This window comes from Rhinoderma darwinii, chromosome 3 (genome assembly GCF_050947455.1).
Source record: "Rhinoderma darwinii isolate aRhiDar2 chromosome 3, aRhiDar2.hap1, whole genome shotgun sequence".
Classification (NCBI taxonomy): Eukaryota; Metazoa; Chordata; class Amphibia; order Anura; family Rhinodermatidae; genus Rhinoderma; species Rhinoderma darwinii.
This window is the reverse complement of record NC_134689.1, coordinates 282,026,225-282,049,465: the sequence shown is the minus strand read 5'-3', so window position 1 is coordinate 282,049,465 and position 23,241 is coordinate 282,026,225. Positions and strand designations below refer to the sequence as shown.

Here is a 23,241-nt window from a genome sequence, read left to right as displayed (position 1 = left end):
CTAGCACTCTGCCTGGGATTCCAGCTCTGCTCCTGACATCACTGTCCATATATGGACATGGATGTCAGGGGCAACCCCAGAGTTGGAGTCCCGGGCAGAGCACTAGTAGGCCTGCACGGAACTTCGGCTCTGGGGAAGCCCCAGACATCGCTGTTCATATGTGGACAGCGATGTCAGGGAATTCCAGAGTCCCAGAGCAGAATCTGTACTAGCGGCTGTGTCCCGCGGGCCGCAGATGACAGCGCCAGGGGCCACAAGCTGCCCGCGTGCTTGAGACCCCTGACATACAGTATTTCTTTTCCATGTTCCAAACCTTGACAACTTTATATGCATATTTGAGTTAAAATTTAAAGCCTAATTCCACTTGTAACACATATTTCTATAATCTAATAACCTCTTGCTCTTTGCCACTGTGTGTTACTTACGAAGCTCCTTTGTGCCTCCCTCTCAGTAGCAATTGAATGAGACAAGAAGGCTATGGGGATTATAAGCACTTTAGACGACCAAACTACTTTGAAGACTTTGAGCTTTGAAGAATAGTCTGGAGCACAAATGGCTGAGCTTAGACTGCAAGAAGGTACAACACATAGCAAACAAGTTTTAATTTTTAACTGAAAGTACCAGACCGAGCTATCAATAATAATACTCAACGTCTATAAAAATTCAGAATTCTGCAAAATTAAGTATACACCATCAGTGGTGTACCTACAATAAAGGCAGATCATGCCACTGCTACAGTGTCTGTAGTGAGAGGGGACCAGGAACTGAACTGCGCCCATTGCATTCCTAAACACAGGTCATAGAGTTATAGGATAAAAATTCTGGTTACCTGCATCAGCCACTAGGGGTTTCAGTTGAAGATGTATACATTTATTCGCAGCACACTCCCCCTAGTGGTGGCGGCTGGTAGTCAACATTTTATTACTCAACTCTATAATTTCTATTAATGAAAGAAAGCGCCTTAGAATCGGAAAGAGAGAGACAATTCTGGATTTTCCTATGGGGCCTTATAATTTATGTGTATGTACCCATTACAACACTGTTTACCTGCATGTCTGAGTTAGTGAAGCTGCAGGCAGACAAATAGTTGGTGTGCATCGCCACTGACTTCTTCTTAGCAGCCATGTTTTCATTCTTATCAAATGTCAGAGGGTACACAGAGCACTTATTGTCCAAACCTCTGAAATTATGAAAATATAAAAAAGTTAAAATGCAACTAACCTTTTCACACTAAACATAAATATTGTATTATGACCCAGCCCCTTTTTTCGAATCGGACATGTGGTAGTAACTTTGGAATGCTTTTACTTATCCAAGTGATTCTGAGAATGTTTTCTCGTGACACATTGTACTTGATGTTAGTGGTAAAATTTGGTCAATACAATAAAGGGGTTTTCCAGTCCTAAAAATTGATGGCCTATCCTTCACTTCAATGGTAGAATTCTGTGATACTGTGAACCACCACTACAAGTATGTCGGCGTGTCACATTATGAGCAGTACATAAAATAAAGGGGAAGCAGCGCTTGTACAAGAGCTGCAGCTCCTTCAAGACAGCGGATTGGCGGGGGTCCCGGGAATCGGAACCCGACCGATAATAGGACATGAATTTCTTAAGACTGGAAAACCCGTTTAAGTGTTTATTTGAGAAAAACATAAAATTTAGAGAAGATTTGGAAAAATTAGCATTTTTCTAAATTTAAATGTATCTGCTTATAAGACAGATAGTATTACCACATAAAATGGTTACTTATGAACAATTACCACGTGTCTACTTCACGTTGGCATCACTTTTCGAACGTCCTTTTATTTTTCTAAGGCCCCTGCACACGACCGTGCACGTAATCACAGCCTCTGGTTACAGGCATGGAGGGCAATGCACAGCCACCTGAATTTGCTGCATGTCCTATCTTTAGCGGAGCCTTTCTACGGCATGGAATCCTTCCCGTAAATATTCCCTTAGTGTTGAATAAACGGGAAGGTGTTCGTCGGCCATAAAAGTGAATGGGTCTGTAATTATGGACCGTAATTACGGATTAAATCTACGGTCGTGTGCATGGAGCCTAAAACATTACAAGCTCTATAGATTTATCAGCAATTTACCAAATATATTTTTTAGGGACCAGCTCAGTTCGGAAATGGCTTTAAGGGGGCCCATACATATATACATATATAAATATATATAGAATATATAGTACCCCCCATAATCACCCCATTTTAAAAAAATGCACCCCTCAAAGTATTCGAAAGAGCATTTAGAAAGTTTCTAAACCCTTTGGGCATTACAACACAGGATTTAAAGCAAAGTTGAGGTGAAATTTGCTAATATTTTTTTGGCAGAAATTCAATTTTAATAAAAAAAAATTCTTTAACACAGAAGGTTTTATCAGAGAAACACAATCGGTTCCCGACCACCAGCTGTATAGAAACGTCGGGTGGTCGGGGTCCATATAATATTTATGACACTGGTTTTAGCTTGCTGCCCGAGCGGTTGGGCTGCTGAATGTCGGGTCCCTGGCAGTCCAAGACTGCCGGAGAACCTGAGGAGAAGATAGAAGCTTTCGCTGCTTCTATATTCTCTGTTCTCTTGTACACAGCACTTAATGAGCGTTGTGTATATGAATAGAGGCAGCGCCGCGGTCTCTATTGGTCCTGGTGATCATGTGACTTGTCACATGATCGCCAGGTGCTGTTAGTGGCAGGCTGCTGCTGAGTCTAACTAGACCCAGCACAGCCCTATTAGCGACAATAGTGCAGCCAAAGTTACAGTGGAACAATAAGGTCCCCCAAAGTTCTTTTCTGACCTTTGATGGACAGACCAGAATAATAAAAAATAAAAGTGCAAAAAACGTAATAATAAATACACATAAAATACCCACCCAAAAAAAACGTTCCCCTGCCAATCATTGTCGTAACGCTAGCCCTGACCAATTTACCCTAAAATAGACATGTAATATATCAAAGTTTACGGTAGACAATGAAGATCACAAATAAAAGGTCTATTTTAGGGTAAAACTATATTATTACCAAAGAAAATGAGCTGAAATGTAAAAAAGCATATTTTTTTACTATAATTTTCAAACTTTAAGCCTAGAAATTCTAAAATAGCAAAAAAGATGTGTATAAAAATGAGAGAAAAAAAAAGAAACCTGCATGTCTATGAAAAAGAAATAAAAAAAAAAAATCCTCAGAATAGGCTATCCATATCTGAACGGTCGGCGTCCGACTGCCGGGAACCCCGCCTATCCGTTGTTTTCAAAAGCCTGCAGCTCTCGTATGAGCCGATCAGATACCGATGGCCTATCCTGTCGTATTACTGGTATAATACACTGCAATACTTATGTAATACAGTGTATTATACCTGTCAGTTTTACACTGACAGGTAGCCTTTTCGGTCCTGTCTCTGGCAGGGCCCATTAGGCTTCCATAGATGGCAGACCTGGAGGCCATTGCTATGCCTCTGGTTACTATAGCAACCATCCTCACTCCACGATCGTGTCACAGAGGGGGGTGGCTTTCAAACCCCCGCTATTGATAGTGGTATCTAAGGGGTTAATTAGCAGGGATTGGAGCTATCTCCAGTCCCTGCCGTTACAGCAGTAATATACACCTGCTGGCGATAGCACGGGCTCAGCCTGCTCCATCAACCATCAGGTACAGTTACGCTGTGAGGCGCTAAGGGTATGTGCACACGTAGTAACCAAAAACGTCTGAAAATATGGAGCTGTTTTCAAGGGAAACCAGCCCCTGATTTTCAGACGTTTTTCGCGCCGTTTTTTACGTCTGTTTTTGGAGCTGTTTTCATTGGAGTCTATGAGAAAACGGCTCCAAAAACGTCCAAAGAAGTGTCCTGCACTTCTTTGACGAGGCAGTCATTTTACGCGTCGTCGTTTGACAGCTGTCAAACGACGACGCGTAAATTACAGGTCGTCGGCACAGTACGTTGGCAAACCCATTCAAATGAATGGGCAGATGTTTGCCGACGTATTGGAGCCGTATTTTCAGGCGTAAATCGAGGCATAATACGCCTCGTTTACGCCTGAAAATAGGTCGTGTGAACCCAGCCTTAGACACTAGCGCCCATGATTTAACTGTACATGATTGAGCGGGAAGGGGTTAATAAATCAGTAGACCAAGTTTAATTATTATGTTACAGAGATACAGCTATTCCTTTATTTAGTCAAGGACATTTTTGTAAAGTGGCAAAAGGAAGTGGAACCAAATTGGTTGACAGTCATTATTAAATTAGCTTTTCCTTAACGGATGGTAAAAACTGTCACTTTATTATTAATAGAACGCACCGACAAAATGACAGCTGGTCATCAATTTCGGAGAAGCAAATTTATAAGTGACAAGCTGAGCTGAAGGTACATGTTATTGGGGAAGTCAGGATGGACCATAGTTCAGGAGAAAGCTGCTTAAAATGTATGCTTGGCTTTACTTAGCTACATAGCTGCTAGCTCATTGATTTTTGAAAATTAATATTCCTGCATTGCATGATATCAAATTATAAATTTTTTTTATTTTCTTTTATAAGTCTAAAACTAAAAAAAACCTCTTCCAAAAAGTAGTTAAAGTTCTAAAAAAAATCTATTACTGCTGAAATAACAATACATTATCTTCTGAAATACTCTACTGCACCCTTGTACAACTTGTGCTTGTACCCTTGTGCAACCTTTATCTACATATACTTTATTTAATTTTCATGAACAACAAATATAAAAAAATATATATATTTTCAGTAGCACTAAATGTGCAAAACTTACCCACAAGCAATGGCACAACCTGAAGGCGCATACGCACAGGCCATCACCCAGGTGCACGGCATGGTGACTGCATGTTCCTAGAATACAGGAAAAAAAAAACCATAAGCTAATGCCTCTCTGCCATATAAGAAAGACGCCAGTATTATAAATGGCACATAGTAGACAGGGGGACCTATTACATTTTTTGCATTGGGGTCCATGAGCTTCAAGTTATACCTCAGACGATAAACATGCTTATTAACCCCTTCAGGACCCAGCCTGTTTTGGCCTTCAGGACCCAGCCGATTTTTTCAAATCTGACATGTGTCACTTTATGTGGTAATAACTCCGGAACGCTTTAACCTATCCAAGCGATTCTGAGATTGTTTTCTCGTGACATATTGTACTTTATGTTAGTGAAAAAATTTGGTCGATAAATTCAATATTTATTTGTGAAAAACTTTCAAATTTTAGCAAAAATGTGCAAAAATTAGCATTTTTCTAAATTTAAATGTATTTGCTTGTGAAACAGATAGTAATACCACACAAAATAGTTACTAGTTAACATCCCCCATATGTCTACTTTATGTTTGCATCATTTTTTTTCACGTACTTTTATTTTTCTAGGACGTTACGAGGCTTAGAACTTTAGCAGCAATTTCTCATATTTTCAAGAAAATTTCAAAAGGCTATTTTTTCAGGGACCAGTTCAGTTCTGAAGTGGCTTTGAGGGCCTTATATATTAGAATGTCACCATAAACCACCCCATTTTGAAAACTGCACCCCTCAAGGTATTCAAAACCACATTCAGAAAGTATTTTAACCCTTTAGGCGTTTCACAGGAATTAAGGCAAAGTAGAGGTGAAATTTACAAATTTCATTTTTTTTGCCGAAATTCATTTGTAATAAAAAAAAATCTGTAACACAGAAGGTTTTACCAGACAAACGCAACTCAATATTTATTGCCCAGATTCTGCAGTATTTAGAAATATACCACATGTGGCCCTAGTGTGATAATGGACCGAAACACCGGCCTCAGAAGCAAAGGAGCATCCAGTGGATTTTGGGGCCTCCTTTTTTTAGGAATATATTTTAGGCACCATGTCAGGTTTGAGGAGGTCTTGTGGTACCTAAACAGTCGAAACCCCCCAAAAGTGACCCCATTTTGGAAACTACACCCCTCAAGGCATTTTTCTAGGGGTATAGTTAGCATTTTGACCCCACAGTTTTGTTGAAGAATTTAGTGGAATTAGTCTGTGAAGAAGAAAATCACCTATTTTTCTGTGGAAACAGAATTTTTTTCATTTTTACAAGGAATAAAGGAGAAAAAGCACCCCAACATTTGTAAAGCAATTTCTCCCGATTACGGCAATACCCCATATGTGGTCTTAAACTGATGTTTGGACCCACAGCAAGGCTCAGAAGGGAAGGAGCACCTTTTGGATTTTGGAGCGCAGATTTTGCTGGATTGATTTTCAGTGCCATGTCAGGTTTGCAACGCCCTGGAGGGACCTAAACAGTGGAAACCCCCCAAAAGTCACCCTATTTTGGAATCTACACCCCTCAAGGAATTTTTCTAGGGGTATAGTGAGCATTTTGGCCCCTCAGGATCTTTTTTAGAGCTAAGGTGATCAAAAAACAGCAATTTTGGCGCTTTAAATTCTTTATTTATTACAGCGTTCACCGTGCGCAATAAATTACGTTTTAATTTATTCTGCCGGTCGGTACGATTACGCCGATACCATATGTGTATAGTTTTTTTTTACGTTTTGCAGCGTTTGCACAATAAAATTACGTTTCTATAAAATAATTTATTTTCTGGGACACTCTATTCTGAGCCGTAACTTTTTTATTTTTTCGTCAAAAAAGCTGTGGGAGGTCTTGTTTTTTTGCGGGACGGGTTGTAGTTTTTATTGGTACTATTTTGGGGTAAATGCGACTTTTTGATCACTTTTTATTCTATATCTTGGGAGGGGTGGTGACCAAAAAATACCGATGCTGACAGTTTTCCGTTTATTTTGTTTGCTGCGTTCACCGTGCGGAAAAATTAACATTATAGTTTCATAGTTTGGGCCATTACGAACGCGGCGATACCAAATATGTGTACTTTTTTTTAACGTTTTCATTTTTTCCCTATGATAAATGACTTATTATAGGAAAACAAAACCTTTTATTTTTACACTTTTATAAAACATTTTTATTAACTTTTTACACTTTCTTTTTTTGACCTGCAGCTTTGATCGCTGCTAGAATACATTACACTACCTAGGTATTGTAAGGTATTCCAACTGTCAGTGTGACGTCACAGTCACTCTGACAGTTGGTCTACGAGGATCAGCAGAGGCTTATCCTCATAGGCTGACATACATGGCAGTCCTGGGGGCCGTTGTCTGGCCCCCGGGTGCCATCACAAACATCAGAAGCCCCCACGATTGCATGGGGGCTGCTGATGCGCTACAAACCCGCTACATGCGGAGATCGCAATCGAGCCCCGCATGTAACGGGTTAATTGCCGAAATCAGCGGCGATGAGCCGCTGATCGGCAACACTGGAGAGTGTCAGCTGTCGGGGACAGCTGATCTCCAAGTTCCCGATGCACACTGTCGCCGACAGTGTGCATCGGGAACGGCACAGTGACTTTCTGTCACTCTGAAAGGAAGCCTATCAGGACCCGCCGAAGGTTGGTCCTGATGGGCTTCCGTCCATGGCAGACCCGGAAGCCATTGTTTGGCTTCCGTTTGCCATACTAACTATCGGCAGACCCCGCGATTTCGGACGGGGGTCTGCCGATATGCTAGAAACCCCTAAAATTCGGCAATTGCACCCGATCGCCGAATTTAAGGGGTTAATTCGCCGAAATCAGCGGCAAAGGACCGCTGGCCGGCAAGAGGGGAGTGTCAGCTGTCGGCGACAGCTGACCTCCCGGTTCCCGGTGCACACTGTCGCCGACAGTGTGCACCGGGAAAAACTCAGTAACTATACGTCCTCGTGCGGGAAGTAACCTCCCGCAACGACGGACAGTTACGTCCTGGTGCGGGTAGGGGTTAAAAAAATGCACTTTATAGGGTGTCTCCCTACACTGATCGGACTGTGTCAGAGTGTTTCGATACACACCCCATATACAAGGAGAGTAGTAATTTATGCATACATTTCCAGGGGGAATTAAAAAGGAACTCCGCAATGCAGAGTTCTAAGAAAAAAGTTACAGAATTGTTATTTCATGGGGAAAAAAAGTGTCTACTAAAACAGACATGTCAGGCGAGCTTTAACTTGATTTACTCTGAAAGTCAAGGTAGGGACACACTTGTTTGTGCCACCTCCAACGTACTTGCTCGTGACAACAAACAGCTACCAATAACACCGGAGGGTGGCAGCAGAACAATAGGACCCCCAAACAGTTTTTTAATTGATTTATAGTACAGTTCAATTAGGGCTTATTTAGACGAACGTGTAATACGTCCGTGCAACGAGCGTGAATTTCTCGCACGGACCTATGTTAGTCTATGGGGCCGTGAAGACTGTCCGTGAGTTTCACGAATCACGCACTTCCGTGTGACGCGGGTGTTTCGCGCAACAGCAATAAAAGCTATGAATGAAAACAGAAAAGCACCACATGCTTTTCTGTTTACAAACATACAGTGTCATAATGATGGCGGCTGCACGAAAATCACGCAGCCGCGCACCATATGATGATGACACACGGAGCTGCTAAGTGCCTTTTGCGCGTGCAAAACGCAGCGTTTTTTGCAAGCGCAAAACGCACACGCTCGTGTAAATCCGGCCTAAGGCATACACGTGCTTTTACGTTGTACCCTGCACAAAGCACGTCACTAATAGAACCGGGATGAAGTGATTAAAGGCTATGTACACCTTTGAAATAGTATATTTTTATTTTTTTTATATAATGTCTATCATTGTAATTGGTGCAACTTTCAAAATACTTTATTAAAAATTATTTTGACTTTTTGAGATCCAGCTGCACTGTATTCTGTACAGCTCTGCGGGGCTTACAGGTTCCGTAACAGCGGGTTCTTCGTGTTTCTGACACGCAGGATCCACCTGTAATCTATCTCATCTAAGTTATTAACTTAGATGTGATCGGGAAGTGCTTCTGCCGTTTTATTTTAGCGATTGGTGGGGGTTCCGGTGCTCGGACCTCCAGCGATCAAAACGTCTGACGTGTCACTTTGAGGTGTCAAAAGTTTTTTAAAAGTTATTTACACTTTAAATGTTGATGTTGCATAACTAATAATACAAAAGGATAAAAACATATGGTCCTTGCTTTGTGGAGAGACTTTAATAGTCTTTACAACCATTCTATTATTTACACATAGTACAGTAAAAAATAGTGTAGTACCGTGTTAGCCAGAGACAATATGAAATGTTAAATACTTTTGTGTCAAAAAAGACAAAAGTATAATAGGTATGATACCTTTATTGGCTAACCATAAAAGTTCTATATGCAAGCTTTCAGAGCACAGAGGCCCCTTCTTCAGGCAGTTTACAAATGAATGACTTAGAAAAAAGCACAACATTTAGATGTTACACAAAGACAATTAGTACATGACAATTAGTACAGACTGACTCCAGATGCCTTAACTCCTAAGTCATCACCCCTATAACCTCAGTTTTATTGCCCCGGCTTATCTTAATGATGTATCACCTCATGTACTAATTGTCTTTGTGTAACATCTAAATGTTGTGCTTTTTTCTAAGTCATTCATTTGTAAACTGCCTGAAGAAGGGGCCTCTGTGCTCTGAAAGCTTGCATATAGAACTTTTATGGTTAGCCAATAAAGGTATCATACCTATTATACTTTTGTCTTTTTTGACACAAAAGTATTTAACATTTCATATTATTTACACATGTAACTTTTGAAATAGGTTTATGACTGTACAGTATGTGATTGTTACAGATGAGCTCAGTGCTTTTGATGTGGGTAATAAGATGTATATGCGGATTAATTGTGCACAGGCGATAGAGACATAGGCATTGTTCCCAATGACATCACAGATGATGTAATATGTAATACAGTTTGTTGGGTTTTGTTGGGTTTTGTTTGTACCAGCTCTTATTGTACTATGAATAGGAAGATTTGTGTTCTACCAGGTCGGACTGTACAACATCTTACATCTCGTAGCCCTCAATCTTTTAACGTGTAGCGTAATAGTTTAATTGCTGTTATTAATTGTAGAGGAACAAACTTCGTTCCAGTGAACCCTCAGTTATAGGCACACAGATTTAACCCCTTAGTGACCAGCCCATTTTAGGCCCTAATGACCAAGCTATTTTATTCGTTTTTCTATAGTCGCATTCCAAGAGCTATAGCTTTTTTATTTTTTCGTCTACATAGCTGTATGAGGACTTGTTTTTTGCGGGATTAGTTGTGCTTTTTAATAGCACCATTTTTGGGTACATATAATTTTTATATTAACTTTTATTAACCTTTTTGGGGGGGGATTATAAAAAAAAACTGAAATTCCGCCATTGCTCTATGCGTTTTTAAATTGACGCCGTTCACTGTGCGACGTAAATAACATGTTACCTTTATTCTATGGGTCGGTACGATTACGGCGATACCACATATGTAGAGGTTTTTTTATGTTTTACGACTTTTGCACAATAAAAACACTTTTAAACAACTATTAATAATGGATGATTCATGGACTACTGTGTATACTACTTCCAGTATTGGCTTCTGGGTATGCATTTCACCTGTATAGTATAACTTTAAATTACATATTAACTTTATTAATGGAGTCATTACGGTCGCGGCGATACCACATATGTGTACTTTTTTTTTTTTTACACTTTTACTAAATAAAACCACTTTTTATGGAAAAAAATGGATTTATTTATTTTTTTACTGTACTTTTTATTAATAATATTTATTTCACTTTGATGACTGATTTTATTAGTCCCACTAGGGGACTTTACTGTGCGATGTTCCGATCGCTGCTATAATGCTCTGGTATACTTCGTATACCAGAGCATTATTGCCTGTCAGTGTAAATCTGACAGGCAATCTGTTAGGACGTGCCTCCGGCGCGTCCTAACAGGAATATGTCCAGGCCAGACCTGGGGGCTTTTATCAAGCCCCCGGCTGCCATGACACCCCATCGGAGACCCGCGATTTCATTCGCGGGCCGACGATGGTTGACAGAGGGAGCGCACTCCCTCTGTAAACAAAGTTAAATGCCGCGGTCGCTATTGACGGCGGCATTTAACGGGTTAAACGGCCGCGATCAAAGTAAACTTCGATCGCGGGCGTTGGAGCAGGAGCTCAGCTGTCATCAGAAAGCAGAGCCCCGGCTCCTGCCTGCACGGGAGACCCGTGCAGGACTTAGACTAGGCTGACGTGAAAAGGCGTCAGCCTAGCCTAAAGCCCATTAGTGAATCACGTGAAAAGGCGTATTGGTGGTCACTAAGGGGTTAAAGAGGATTTCAAGCCAAACATTAAAAATGGCCACATATTAGTAACTCAGAAGATAGATCAGTAGTTTGGTAACTATGTCTCTTTTACTTAGAGATATTGGTATTTTCTAGTCAGTTATAATGGTAGCGCAGCCATACTGGTTGCCACTTTAGAATCAGCTACTGAACTGACAGATGATGGTAAAACTGACTTTGTAGTACATACTCATAATAACAAGCAGACATGTTATAATATCAATTTATTACTGCCTCCACTTATAACTTCATGATGACATCCGTTTTATACGGAGTCATATGTACAGGCTGTGCAGATGTGACGTACCTTGTTTGTAGTAAAAGCGTCCCACACAATAACTTTTCCATCCTATTTAAGAAAAAAATAAATAGGCAGTCATAAAGAAATCTATAGGTAAGCATAAGAGCCATAATCCCTCTTGTATCTGGGCCCAAGTAGTCACATCAGCTTTTTAGAACAGCTATGGAGCTATCATTTAGTCTCAGTGTCTTCCAGGCTTCAGGAAAAATGCACAGATTCTGCCACCACCCCTACTTTGTTTTATATTGAATTAAAGGCATTGTTCCATCAGGACTATTAAGGCATATGAAAATCATACAGGGGGTGTCCCACTCGAGTACCCTCTTTGACTCAGAGCCCCTTACAAGCAGCGGCTTTCACTTTGGCGGACTCGGATCATTTATCTGATTGGCCACCACGTAATACTACATTTTTCCTGCAGATGTTCAGGCGATGGCAACTTCCCCCAGCAAATAGCTATTTTAATGGTGGAAGTTGCACTGGGAGTTGGACTCTCGGTCGTTAGCGAATTGCCTTGCGGCGCCCATATTAGACGGGTTTCCTGTGAGGAGTCAACCCCTTTTAATCTAGCGAAATCCAGCACAGCACTCGCTTTAACGGCATGTCATAATGGATTAAGAGATAGTAACTGGAGATACACCTTAAATACATTACAATACACAAAGCTACATTATTATATTTACACAATGTAAGAGATAATATAATATGCTTTTTGTATAGTCCAAGCCATAAAATAAGTAGATCATAAAATACTATTATACTGTATTTTGTTGTCGTTACTTGTTGCTCTGCGATCTATTATAGACAAGGAACCACATCTGTGTATGCCGGCAAAACCACAGATCGTCACGCAGATGAATCATATTATTGCTGACTGTCAGATGGACAAACAGAACATTTGACAGTATTTTTGTCCATGACTGTCAATCACACTCCTCTTATGTAAGATTGTGGTTTAGTTACCTGAGAGGAGCTCACAATCCTTCTTTTGTCTTTACACCAGTCCATGCAGAGCACTTTATTACCATGACCCTTTAGTGTCCTCCTTGTTTTCATGACAAACTGGCCAAGAGAGTCCACACGTTCAGCCACCTGATGTACTACAAAGGAATAGCACTCGACATTACTGAATGGTGTAAAAATCTCATTTATAGAAAGCCATCATGATAAAAGCAATATTTTTCTATGTGGCCGACACCTTACACACAGTGAAAACAATAGCCTACCTCTACGTGAGTATGAAGATATGTTTGTTTGCTGATTGTTTCTTTATAAAAATATTTTTCTATATCTAGAATGACCTTATCTACATGAAACTAATCAATACATGCTTATAATAGTAAAAGCTGTTGGTCAACCATGAAGGTACATCGAGATGAAGAAAAGCCAACAGATTTGGACTTTGCTAGTCCATTAGTCTGGCATGGACATTATAACCAGCATAAATCACATATTATGACCCCATAAAGCTCATTCTAACTGCATTACCATCCCACATGACATATCCCATTGTGTTCATGGACACCAAGTAACAGGGGAGCACTTCCTTTATATCAATCCCCCAGTAATTGTGAGCCATGAAATTCATTCGCTTAGTCCCTAATATGCAATCTAATAGACAACAGTAGGATGCTTTTAAAGATGGCAGTGCCCCCCCCCCTACTTACTGGGCACCTGTGCAGCTACACAGGTTGCACATATGATATGTACGACACTGCTAAGCAACCATCCCATTTAAGATGAACATCACTAGAATTTTCAGGTCTTTCCATCCCTTCTATCATTTGGACAAACATCCAGTTGCTAGATCAAACAAACAAGATAGTTTTTCCTTAACAAGAATAGGCATGGACGACCCTTCACTTTCTACAGTATCTATCTAAAGGGCATTCCAACAGAAAACCTCACAAAAGTTAGTGCAAAGTTCAGATTTATATAAAAAAAAATAATTAATAATAATAATACATGATATTACTTGGGTTGTTGTGAAAACTAAATGAAGTAATTATAGAAGGGAAGAAAGGCTATGATGCGTTAGGTCACAGTTTCCCAGAAGAGAGAATAATCATTTCACAAGATGTAATAGTGTGTCATGCGCTTACATGGTGATGGGGTAATATCAGCCGGTTAATATTTGGTACAAGTTCAAAAAGTTGACTTCAAGATTCGTGACAAAATGAATGCATTATTTTGAATTTACATATTAAACAGGCAATAAAAAAAAAATACAGCTGCAGTCAGTCAAACCAGTTTATATTGTAGTGATTTAGGTCATGACCTTACCATCTCTGATGGATTGGGGTCTACCAACGTGACCACTATATTGATATTCAATCTGTCATGTAAACTTGTAAATCACTAATAAAATGCACAAATCACAACTTTTTAACAGATGTAACAGATAATGAAAACATTTACATTTAAAATTAGGACAAAGTAAACAAAAAACTAAAACAAATGAAGTCGTGAGAGGTTAAATGTAGAGGAGCAGCGGGGTTTTTGCTATGAGATAACACAACTCGCCCTTTCCTCATTCCAGAGCAGAATTCTTCACACCCAGGTGCAATATTTTTCTGCTCATCTCTCGGTTACATAATTATTACATCATTTTTCTATGCTAGGATGACATTGTATTGATCATTAAGTAACCAGACATTAAACTTAAAATAGTGGCATCTTGAAAACATTGACAATTCTCAGGGAAGTGTTTGTTTTATGTCAATGGTGACAAATCAACTATTAATAATGGATGATTCATGGACTACTGTGTATACTACTTCCAGTATTGGCTTCTGGGTATGCATTTCACCTGTATAGTATAACTTTGTCCTGAACAGAGAGGTTTAGGGGTTGCATTAACACTGGTATGGGTCAAACACCTGTATACACAGTCATACTAACTCAAACAGGAAACATTGGACCCTATGTGAAAACGAGAGGGCCTGCGGGCCATATACATGCAGTCAGAGACTCAAGAACAAGGGTTGTAGAATTGTGATCAAACTTCTCTTAACTGAAAACCGTAATAAAATGATTTCCTAATATTCCAAGGTTCTGTGCAATACACTACTTTATCTTTAACGTGTTTCACCAGAACGGTCTGAGAAATAATTCTAATGTCCACAGAGAGACTGCGTAAAACCCCTTTGTTTGCCACACAAATACCATTTATGACATATCGATATCCTTTATGGCAGACAGTTGGCCGCACATGAATAGTTATTTTCCATTATAGTCTATGGCTATACGATCGGCAGTTTCAATGTAGACAGTAATAAAGAACGACCTCGTAGGTACCGCCATATATCTTTGATCTCAGGATTGGTGCAGTTCCCAGTGGTCAAACCCTCACCAATTAGCCACCAATTCATATGCCATAAATGTTACTTGAGGGTAAACTGCTATAAATAGTAACAGTATTCAACAATGTGATCTTTTATATACACTTAATAGTTAATAAGCTATTGTTGCCCTGGTATTACATTAATGTATATTGCAGTTTATCATTGTTAACGAAGAAGTTAATATAACTTGTCCACTGTTGGCATCTGTACTCCAGTAATAAACTACCAAGAAACCCACAATCCAGCACTGGCGAATACCATTGTTTCGGTAAGAAAAACGTTCTACATTGAGTCTGAAGTACTCCCTAATGAATAATTACCCTTCACATATGGAGGTAAGATAAGGAAATAGTATTGATTTTACACTTGCATTTTTTTTTTTTACTGCTAAGGCTATGTTCACACCTGCATCAGTGTGTTCCGTTCTGCTCTGTCAGAGGAGCAGAATAAGGGAAGAACGGAAGCAACGGTTCCGTTGCACAACGGACACCATCGGCGGGCGATAGAACCCATTGACTTTAACGGCTTCCATCTGCTTTCCTTCGGGGTGTCTGTGATTTTACCGGAAACAATAGCCCAGCATGTAATCGGGGGAGAAGGGCTTTGGGGGACAAGAAGTAATAGAGAGAGAAGGGCTTTGGTTAGAGAGGTGACCAAGAACCCAATGGTCACTCTGGCTGAGCTCCAAAGATCCTGTGTGCAGGTGGGAGAAACTTCCAGAAGGTCAACCATCACTGCAGAACTCCACCAATCTGGGCTTCATGGCAGAGTGGCAAGAAAGAAGCTTCTCCTCAGTAAAAAAAAAAAAAACACATGAAACCCCGTCTGGAGTTTGCAAAAAAAGCACCTAAATGTAAATTTCCGCGCAGATGTTTTACGCATGTGTATAAGGTTTTTTTAAAATCTCATCTACGATGCTGCTTTCGCAATACGCTACGGATTTTCCGGCCGCAAAGCAGCCCGCACTGCTACATGTGCACATAATCTAAAACCCCCTCAAAACCAGTAAATATACAACAAAATACACCCCAACATGGGTAAAAAGTGGGTGTAGTTTACATGATTCATTACTTTGGTCTGGGAGACTCACTGAACTAATTCAATATCCTTCAATCTCTAATCTTGAGTTTTCTGGCTAGACCGGCAGGCGGTGTGCCCATGTCCAGCTGCTGAATGTGTGCCTGCCTTTACCGCTGCACTCTCACACTGGTGCCAATATCACAATTGACTACGGACATTCCTAGAACTGGGCGGCCGGGCAGAGGAGGGGTATCGAATGCAAATAAAAAGGAATCTGACTGCTAAAACACTGTTTTATTATGCAACAATACTGGCACTTGCTATTGCCGGTACAAATATTTTACTTTTACCGACATGCCAGTGTAAATACCTGCTGAGCCAGTGGTTTACCAATCTCTTGGCAACACTAGTTGCAGATTATTAAAGTGTGGAAAGATATATATACGGGGTGGAATTACTCTGGAGAATACATATTGTACCTGCTGATATGCATGGAATTGTCCGGATATGTGAGATTTTGTGGGAATGTAGGCCAGGATGGAAATGTGGGAGATAAAATGAATAAAAGCATCACTAAGTTATCCTTTCACTATGTTATATCTTACATTTATCATAGGGAATAAGACACGGGGGCTTTTTCTGGGACATATGACAGTGTTATTGTCTGCATTTTACTACATTTGTTATTGCCGCTGTTCACGTGTTCCTAACTGACCTACATTTATAGAGTCAAAGCTTCTCCGCAAAGATGAGGTGAAAAGAAAAGACCCACAGTTCTGAACATCCACTAACACGGGTCACCATAACCCCCCCCCCCCCCCCAACAAATATTATGTACAACGTACGCGGTTTTGATAACAGATGTGGGCTAATTCCTGGCTTCAACTTCACCACTGCATTTGTTGAATAGACACTACATAGGTTAAAAGATCATAACTAAGGGGGTGTAAAGACTTGATATTTGTCCAGGCCCATCCTCGATTGTGTAGAATGTGTCCTACAGTCTTATACTATGAGCACTGATTGGACAGTGTCATAGTATGTAGGACACGGGACATGGTGACACCCAGTTGTTAATTTAGTCATACATTTCCAGGAGGAATTACAGAGAAAAGGCACAATGCATATATATATATATATATATATATATATATATATATATATATTTTTTCATACAATAAGATGCAACAGGATTCTTTTATGGGAAATTCAAGAATTTACTGAAACAAAAAGGTCAGGAGATATGACAGGTCCTCTTTAAGGGGGCATAGGGCACTATGGTGCAGCTGCAACAACTGTCTAGCAGCTACGAGTCCCAACACAAATGATAAGGCTAGCACCCCTTGTGACATCACCGCCTTTTACACTAGTACCGGTGAGGTGATCACCTGTAATTTTACAACCCGTTCTCAAGCCATAAAGGGGATATGTCAGGAAATGTAATGGTCATAGCACAACGATGCTGTCATCATCACTGTGATGTCATTATGTCCTGGTGCTTTAAAGGGGACTGAATAACCACCCTGAAGAAGGGATCACATCTGTGGCGCCATCATCAGATATATAGCCTAAAAAGGAAGCACCCCCTCCTCCAGCATGGGCCGCCACAGCAGTCTGGCAGATGCAGGTCCCAGCAATCAATTTATAGGGCTGGCACCCCTTGAGATAATACTGCCGGTTACGTCCCCATCTTTGATGTCATCGACTATGAACACATCAGGCAAAATCATTTTGTGATCGTTATGTTTCATCAACGGCACAAGCAAGAACAGCTAAAAAAAAGGTCTCCAAATAAACAGGTAGGAGCCCATCAAATGGCTCGCCACATCTCAACATCTTGGACCCTTGTGAGTATATGGGTATGTCCACATTCTAAAGTAAAAACGGCTGTAAAATACGGAGCTGTTTTCAAGGGAAAACATCGGGAAAACAGCCTCTGATTTTCAGCCGTTTTTAAATCAAACGTTTTTTTGATCAGTTTTTTTGGCCGTTTTTGGAGCTGTTTTTCTATTGACACAATGAAAGACGGCTCCAAAAACGTCTCAAGAAGTGACATGCACTTGTTTTTACAGCCGCGTAAAGAAATGCCCTGTCTGAACTAAATGCCGTTTTTCCCATTGAAATCAATGGGCAGATGTTTCGAGGCGTTCAGCTTCCGTTTTTCAGGCGTTTACACTCCAAAAAACACTACGTGTGAACATACCCTCACAGTGACATGAATATTAGGGGTAATTGCGGTGACATTTGAATCCTCAGGTTTCCAGTGGAGTTTGGCTTTATCATCTGTGTTTTTATATGCATGTGGTGAGTGTATAAAAGGATACAGTACCTGACAGAAGCTGAAATACTCTATGAGAGACACAAGAGCCATCAAGTATGAAAAATGCCTCAGGGAAAAAGTGCACTTGTTGCCAACAGGTACCAATCAGAGCTCAGGTTTCATTTTTGCAGCCCTGCTTAAATAAATGCTAACTGGTTGCTCTGGGCAACAGGGACAATTTTTACGAGACAGTTTTCATGATGAAATATAGGAAGCAGATTTATAGGGATAGTTATGGTCAAAGTGAATCTGTGACAGATTTATAAAGTGCACGCCGTATGCCAATTATGGCGCCTCCTGGCCTGATGCATCATGTGGCCTCTTGGCCAATCAGCCTGGAAGGCGCCATACTTAGAACGTGCCTTTTGAACGGCACCACAAATGCAAGTAATCGCACCTGCTGAGGCACGTTACTATGGGTATCTAAGGCTACATGCACACGTTGCGTATTTTGCGGTGGAAAATATACGCAGCAAAACCGCAAGAAATGCACCCGAAGGTGCGGTTTTTGGTGCGGTCCTTATGTTTTGCTGCATAAATCGCGGCGTTTTCATGTTGAGGATTTTGCAGCGTATTTTTTCAGAACTAGGGAGATAGAATTCACAAGTGGAATCGCGAGATAAATTGACATGCTGCGGTTCTGAAAATACGCACCATGGGTCAATTTACGTGTGGGAAAATACTGCAGAGTGTAAATGAGATTCCCTGGAATCTTGGTGCCTATGCTGGTAATGTATTACGCTGCGGTTTTGCCGCACACAAATACACGCGGCAAAACCGCACGTAATACGCATCGTGTGCATTGACCCTTACAGTCACAATTATAAAATCCTTGACATTTTTTTAAACTCCTTATGCGTCATACATTCAAAAGCCATATCCTAATCATAAGGCCTCATTCACACGACAGGGTCCGAGTGTCGGCCGGGAAAATCGGCCGTTTTTGGCCGATTTTCCCGGCCGGTTTGCATCCGTTTTGCATCCGTTCCGATTCCGTTCCGGGCCGAGTTGCCGTTTTTACCGGCCGATTTGGACCCGATTTGCATCCGTTTTTTTCCCTGTCCGTTTTAAAATCGGATGAATTTAGCCCTTTGTAGATAATGCCACAGCCCCCCTGGTAGGTAATGCCACCCAGCCCCCTGTAGGCGATGCCACACAGCCCCCTGCAGGCGATGCCACACAGCCCCCTGCAGGCGATGCCACACAGCCCCCTGCAGGCGATGCCACACAGCCCCCTGCAGGCGATGCCACCCAGCCCCCTGTAGGCGATGCCACCAAGTCCCCTGTAGGTAATGCCACCAAGTCCCCTGTAGGTATTGCCACCAAGTCCCCTGTAGGCGATGCCACACAGCCCCCTGTAGGCGATGCCACACAGCCCCCTGTAGGCGATGCCACACAGCCCCCTGTAGGCGATGCCACAGCCCCCTGTAGGCGATGCCACAGCCCCCTGTAGGCGATGCCACACAGCCCCCTGTAGGCGATGCCACACAGCCCCCTGTAGGCGATGCCACACAGCCCCCTGTAGGCGATGCCACACAGCCCCCTGTAGGCAATGCCACCCACCCTGCCCCCTGTAGGCGATGCCACCCACCCAGCCTCCTGTAGGTGATGCCACCCACCCTGCCCCCTGTAGGTGATGCCACCCACCCTGCCCCCTGTAGGTGATGCCACCCTGCCCCCTGTAGGTGATGCCACCCTGCCCCCTGTAGGTGATGCCACCCTGCCCCCTGTAGGTGATGCCACCCTGCCCCCTGTAGGTGATGCCACACAGTCCCCTGTATGTTGCACCCATCCCCCCCCCCCCTTCCAGGAGAAGTCACTGACTTCAATGTCCATATATGGACAGTGTAGTCACTGACTTCTCCTGAAGAGGAATTCCCTGCCACAGGTCGGGAATTCCGCTTCAGAAGTGAGTCACGTCACTGTGTCCATATATGGACAGTGTAGTCACTCACTTCTCCTGTAGCGGAATCCCCGGCCATAGAGTCGGGGATTTCGCTGCAGAAGTGAGTGACTTCGCTGTGTCCATATATGGACAGTGTAGTCACTCACTTCTCCTGTAGTGGAATCCCCGGCCATAGAGTCGGGGATTTCGCTGCAGAAGTGAGTGACTTCGCTGTGTCCATATATGGACAGTGTAGTCACTCACTTCTCCTGTAGCGGAATCCCCGGCCATAGAGTTGGGGATTCCGCTGCAGAAGTGCGTGACTTCGCTGTGTCCATATATGGACAGTGTAGTCACTCACTTCTCCTGTAGCGGAATCCCCGGCCATAGAGTCGGGGATTTCGCTGCAGAAGTGAGTGACTTCGCTGTGTCCATATATTGGCAGTGTAGTCACTCACTTCTCCTGTAGCGGAATCCCCGGCCATAGAGTCGGGGATTCCGCTGCAGAAGTGCGTGACTTCGCTGTGTCCATATATGGACAGTGTAGTCACTCACTTCTCCTGTAGTGGAATCCCCGGCCATAGAGTCGGGGATTCCGCTGCAGAAGTGAGTGACTTCGCTGTGTCCATATATGGACAGTGTAGTCACTCACTTCTCCTGTAGCGGAATCCCCGGCCATAGAGTCGGGGATTTCGCTGCAGAAGTGAGTGACTTCGCTGTGTCCATATATGGACAGTGTAGTCACTCACTTCTCCTGTAGTGGAATCCCCGGCCATAGAGTCGGGGATTTCGCTGCAGAAGTGAGTGACTTCGCTGTGTCCATATATGGACAGTGTAGTCACTCACTTCTCCTGTAGCGGAACCCCCGGCTATAGAGTCGGGGATTCCGCTGCAGAAGTGCGTGACTTCGCTGTGTCCATATATGGACAGTGTAGTCACTCACTGCTCCTGTAGCGGAATCCCCGGCCATAGAGTCGGGGATTCCGCTGCAGAAGTGCGTGACTTCGCTGTGTCCATATATGGACAGTGTAGTCACTCACTTCTCCTGTAGCGGAATCCCCAATCCCCAGCCGGGGATTGGGGATTCCGACTCCTACAGCGAGCAATAAAAGATCCTCCTCCTCACATGCACTCTGCACTGTGAGGAGGAGGAGAGAGAGTGCGCGAGCGACGGTAGACCCGGCCATCACTCGGAACACATTCCGGTGATGGCCGTGTATTACCCGGCCCCATAGACTTCTATGGGAGCCGGGCGGCCGGGCACCCGGCTGAAAATAGAGCATGTCCTATTTTTTGACGGGCGGTTTTCCCGGCCGTCAAAAAATCGGTCGTGTGAATAGCCCCATTAGGGGTCTATTATTCCTAATGCAGCCGGGTGCCGGCCGATTTATGAACGGCCGGCACCCGGCCGGGAATCCCTGTCGTGTGAATCCCGCCTAACATGTCCTTGTTGCCCACAGCAACCAGTCAGCGTTCATTTAAACAGGACTAGAAATATGAAACATGAGCTTTGATTGGTTCCTGTTGGCAACAAGGGCACTTTTTTCCTGAGAATGTTTTTTTTACACTTGATGGCCCTTGTGTCTTAAAGGGGTATTCCTCTCACGCAAAGTGATGGCATATAGCTAGGGACTGCTAGACCCCCACCGATCCGGAGATTACAGGGGTAGCAGCGGTGCTGTGGGTAAGTTCACATGTAGCGTAAACACTGCAGACTGTTGTCATGGCAAAGAGATCCTCTGCTCTGAGCGCAGCACGGCCTCCTGGGATGACATTTAATCGAAATTTTACTGCTGCAGCGGTCACATGGACTACATCGTCATCCTAGGAGGCCAGCTTCACTTTGCCATGACAACGCCCGGGTGGTAAGTATAAACGTTTTTTTGTTTTCTTTCCCTGCAGTATTTCTGCAGCAGAGATTGCCTGAAAAACGTCACCACAATTTGGTGAGGTTTTTTGGGAGGAATTCCCTGTGGGTTCCAGGACGGATAAGCTTTGTACTTTTACGCAGCGTATCCACCCTGTGTGCACTTACCCCTACATCGCCGCAGTTCCTTCACTATTTTTCCCTGCACAGCGGAGCTGCAGCGCGGGCCTATAACCAGGTGGCCTTTCAATATTGTGCTCTTGACGGACATAGAACGCTGCCACTTTGTCATGTGAATGGTGACAATCTCTGTACAACGCCGCAGAATAGGTTGGTGCAGCAGGAAAGAATATTAATACATGAGGTCTTATTTATTTTAGGGCAGATGGCCAGTGGCCACCTCAGGGTAATGTGTCATCCAGTTATTACTTAATATTTCCTTACCCGGCCTAAATAAAGCCATAAAATAGCCCATGCTCTGTGGTTATTGCGTTTCTATTACATAGTAACATCTGATGACCAGTCACACCACTATACAGTAGGATGCGAACCGCATGACTCATGATTTGTACGTGTGAAAATGACAGCAATCCCGGGAAACATGCAGAACGGAGACCACAAGGAAAGATTAGATACAGACACCGCTGCGATCCATGCAGACCCGAGGAGAACACCGCACATTTCTGGCGCTAGGACCCTGCGAGCAGATCGGATTAGTTACAGAACATTCTAGGGGACCCTCCTCGGTCATGTCACTACTCCGCTGAGCAGAGGTCACAATGCACAGACAGGCACGGTCATACGTACACTCCACATCATGCAGCTTGGCCCGCTCTTCCTCCAGCTTCCCCTTCAGGCTTTCCGCCTCGTTCTTCAGTGAGGCCAGGGTCTCGTTCTCTTGCAGTCCCTCGGTTGCCATCTTGAGATAAACAAGAGAGAGAATGTTGGAGAGGAGGGAGGTGGAAGTGGAGCAGTGTATGATGGGGATGGCTGCACTATCAGGGATGCTGGAGCAGCAGCTGCTTGGCTGGAGACAAGTCTTTTTTTTTTTTTTGTAATAAAAATAGCTTTATTTGGTGATATACAAAAGAACATTTTGTTACTTCTAGATAAGGAAACAGCATGTTACCATCAATATGAAATCACAATGATACACTGTGTGGATGTCAATATCCTGATAATAAGCAGAATATATTATTGAATATATCGATTTTTAAATGACTGTACACAAATATATCTAATTGTAGATCAGAGAAAATATATATACGTAATGCGACAGACCGTGTGGAGAACTTGTGGATTTCCCCAAC

General features: G+C 42.7%; 1 protein-coding gene across 1 annotated transcript in view; it reads right to left on the bottom strand.

The window, feature by feature from the left end:
- The window catches only part of GNB5 (G protein subunit beta 5), a 35,653-nt gene extending 12,689 nt beyond the window's left edge, over positions 1-22,964 (bottom strand). The window contains exons 1-5 of the mRNA XM_075857992.1: positions 22,739-22,964; positions 12,459-12,595; positions 11,502-11,543; positions 4,765-4,841; positions 1,048-1,180 (exon numbers count right to left, since the gene is read on the bottom strand). Coding sequence (XP_075714107.1) covers positions 1,048-1,180; positions 4,765-4,841; positions 11,502-11,543; positions 12,459-12,595; positions 22,739-22,850 — 501 coding nt within the window. The 5' untranslated portion in view covers positions 22,851-22,964. The remainder of the gene's footprint in view (positions 1-1,047; positions 1,181-4,764; positions 4,842-11,501; positions 11,544-12,458; positions 12,596-22,738) is intronic.
- Positions 22,965-23,241: the final 277 nt, after the last annotated feature.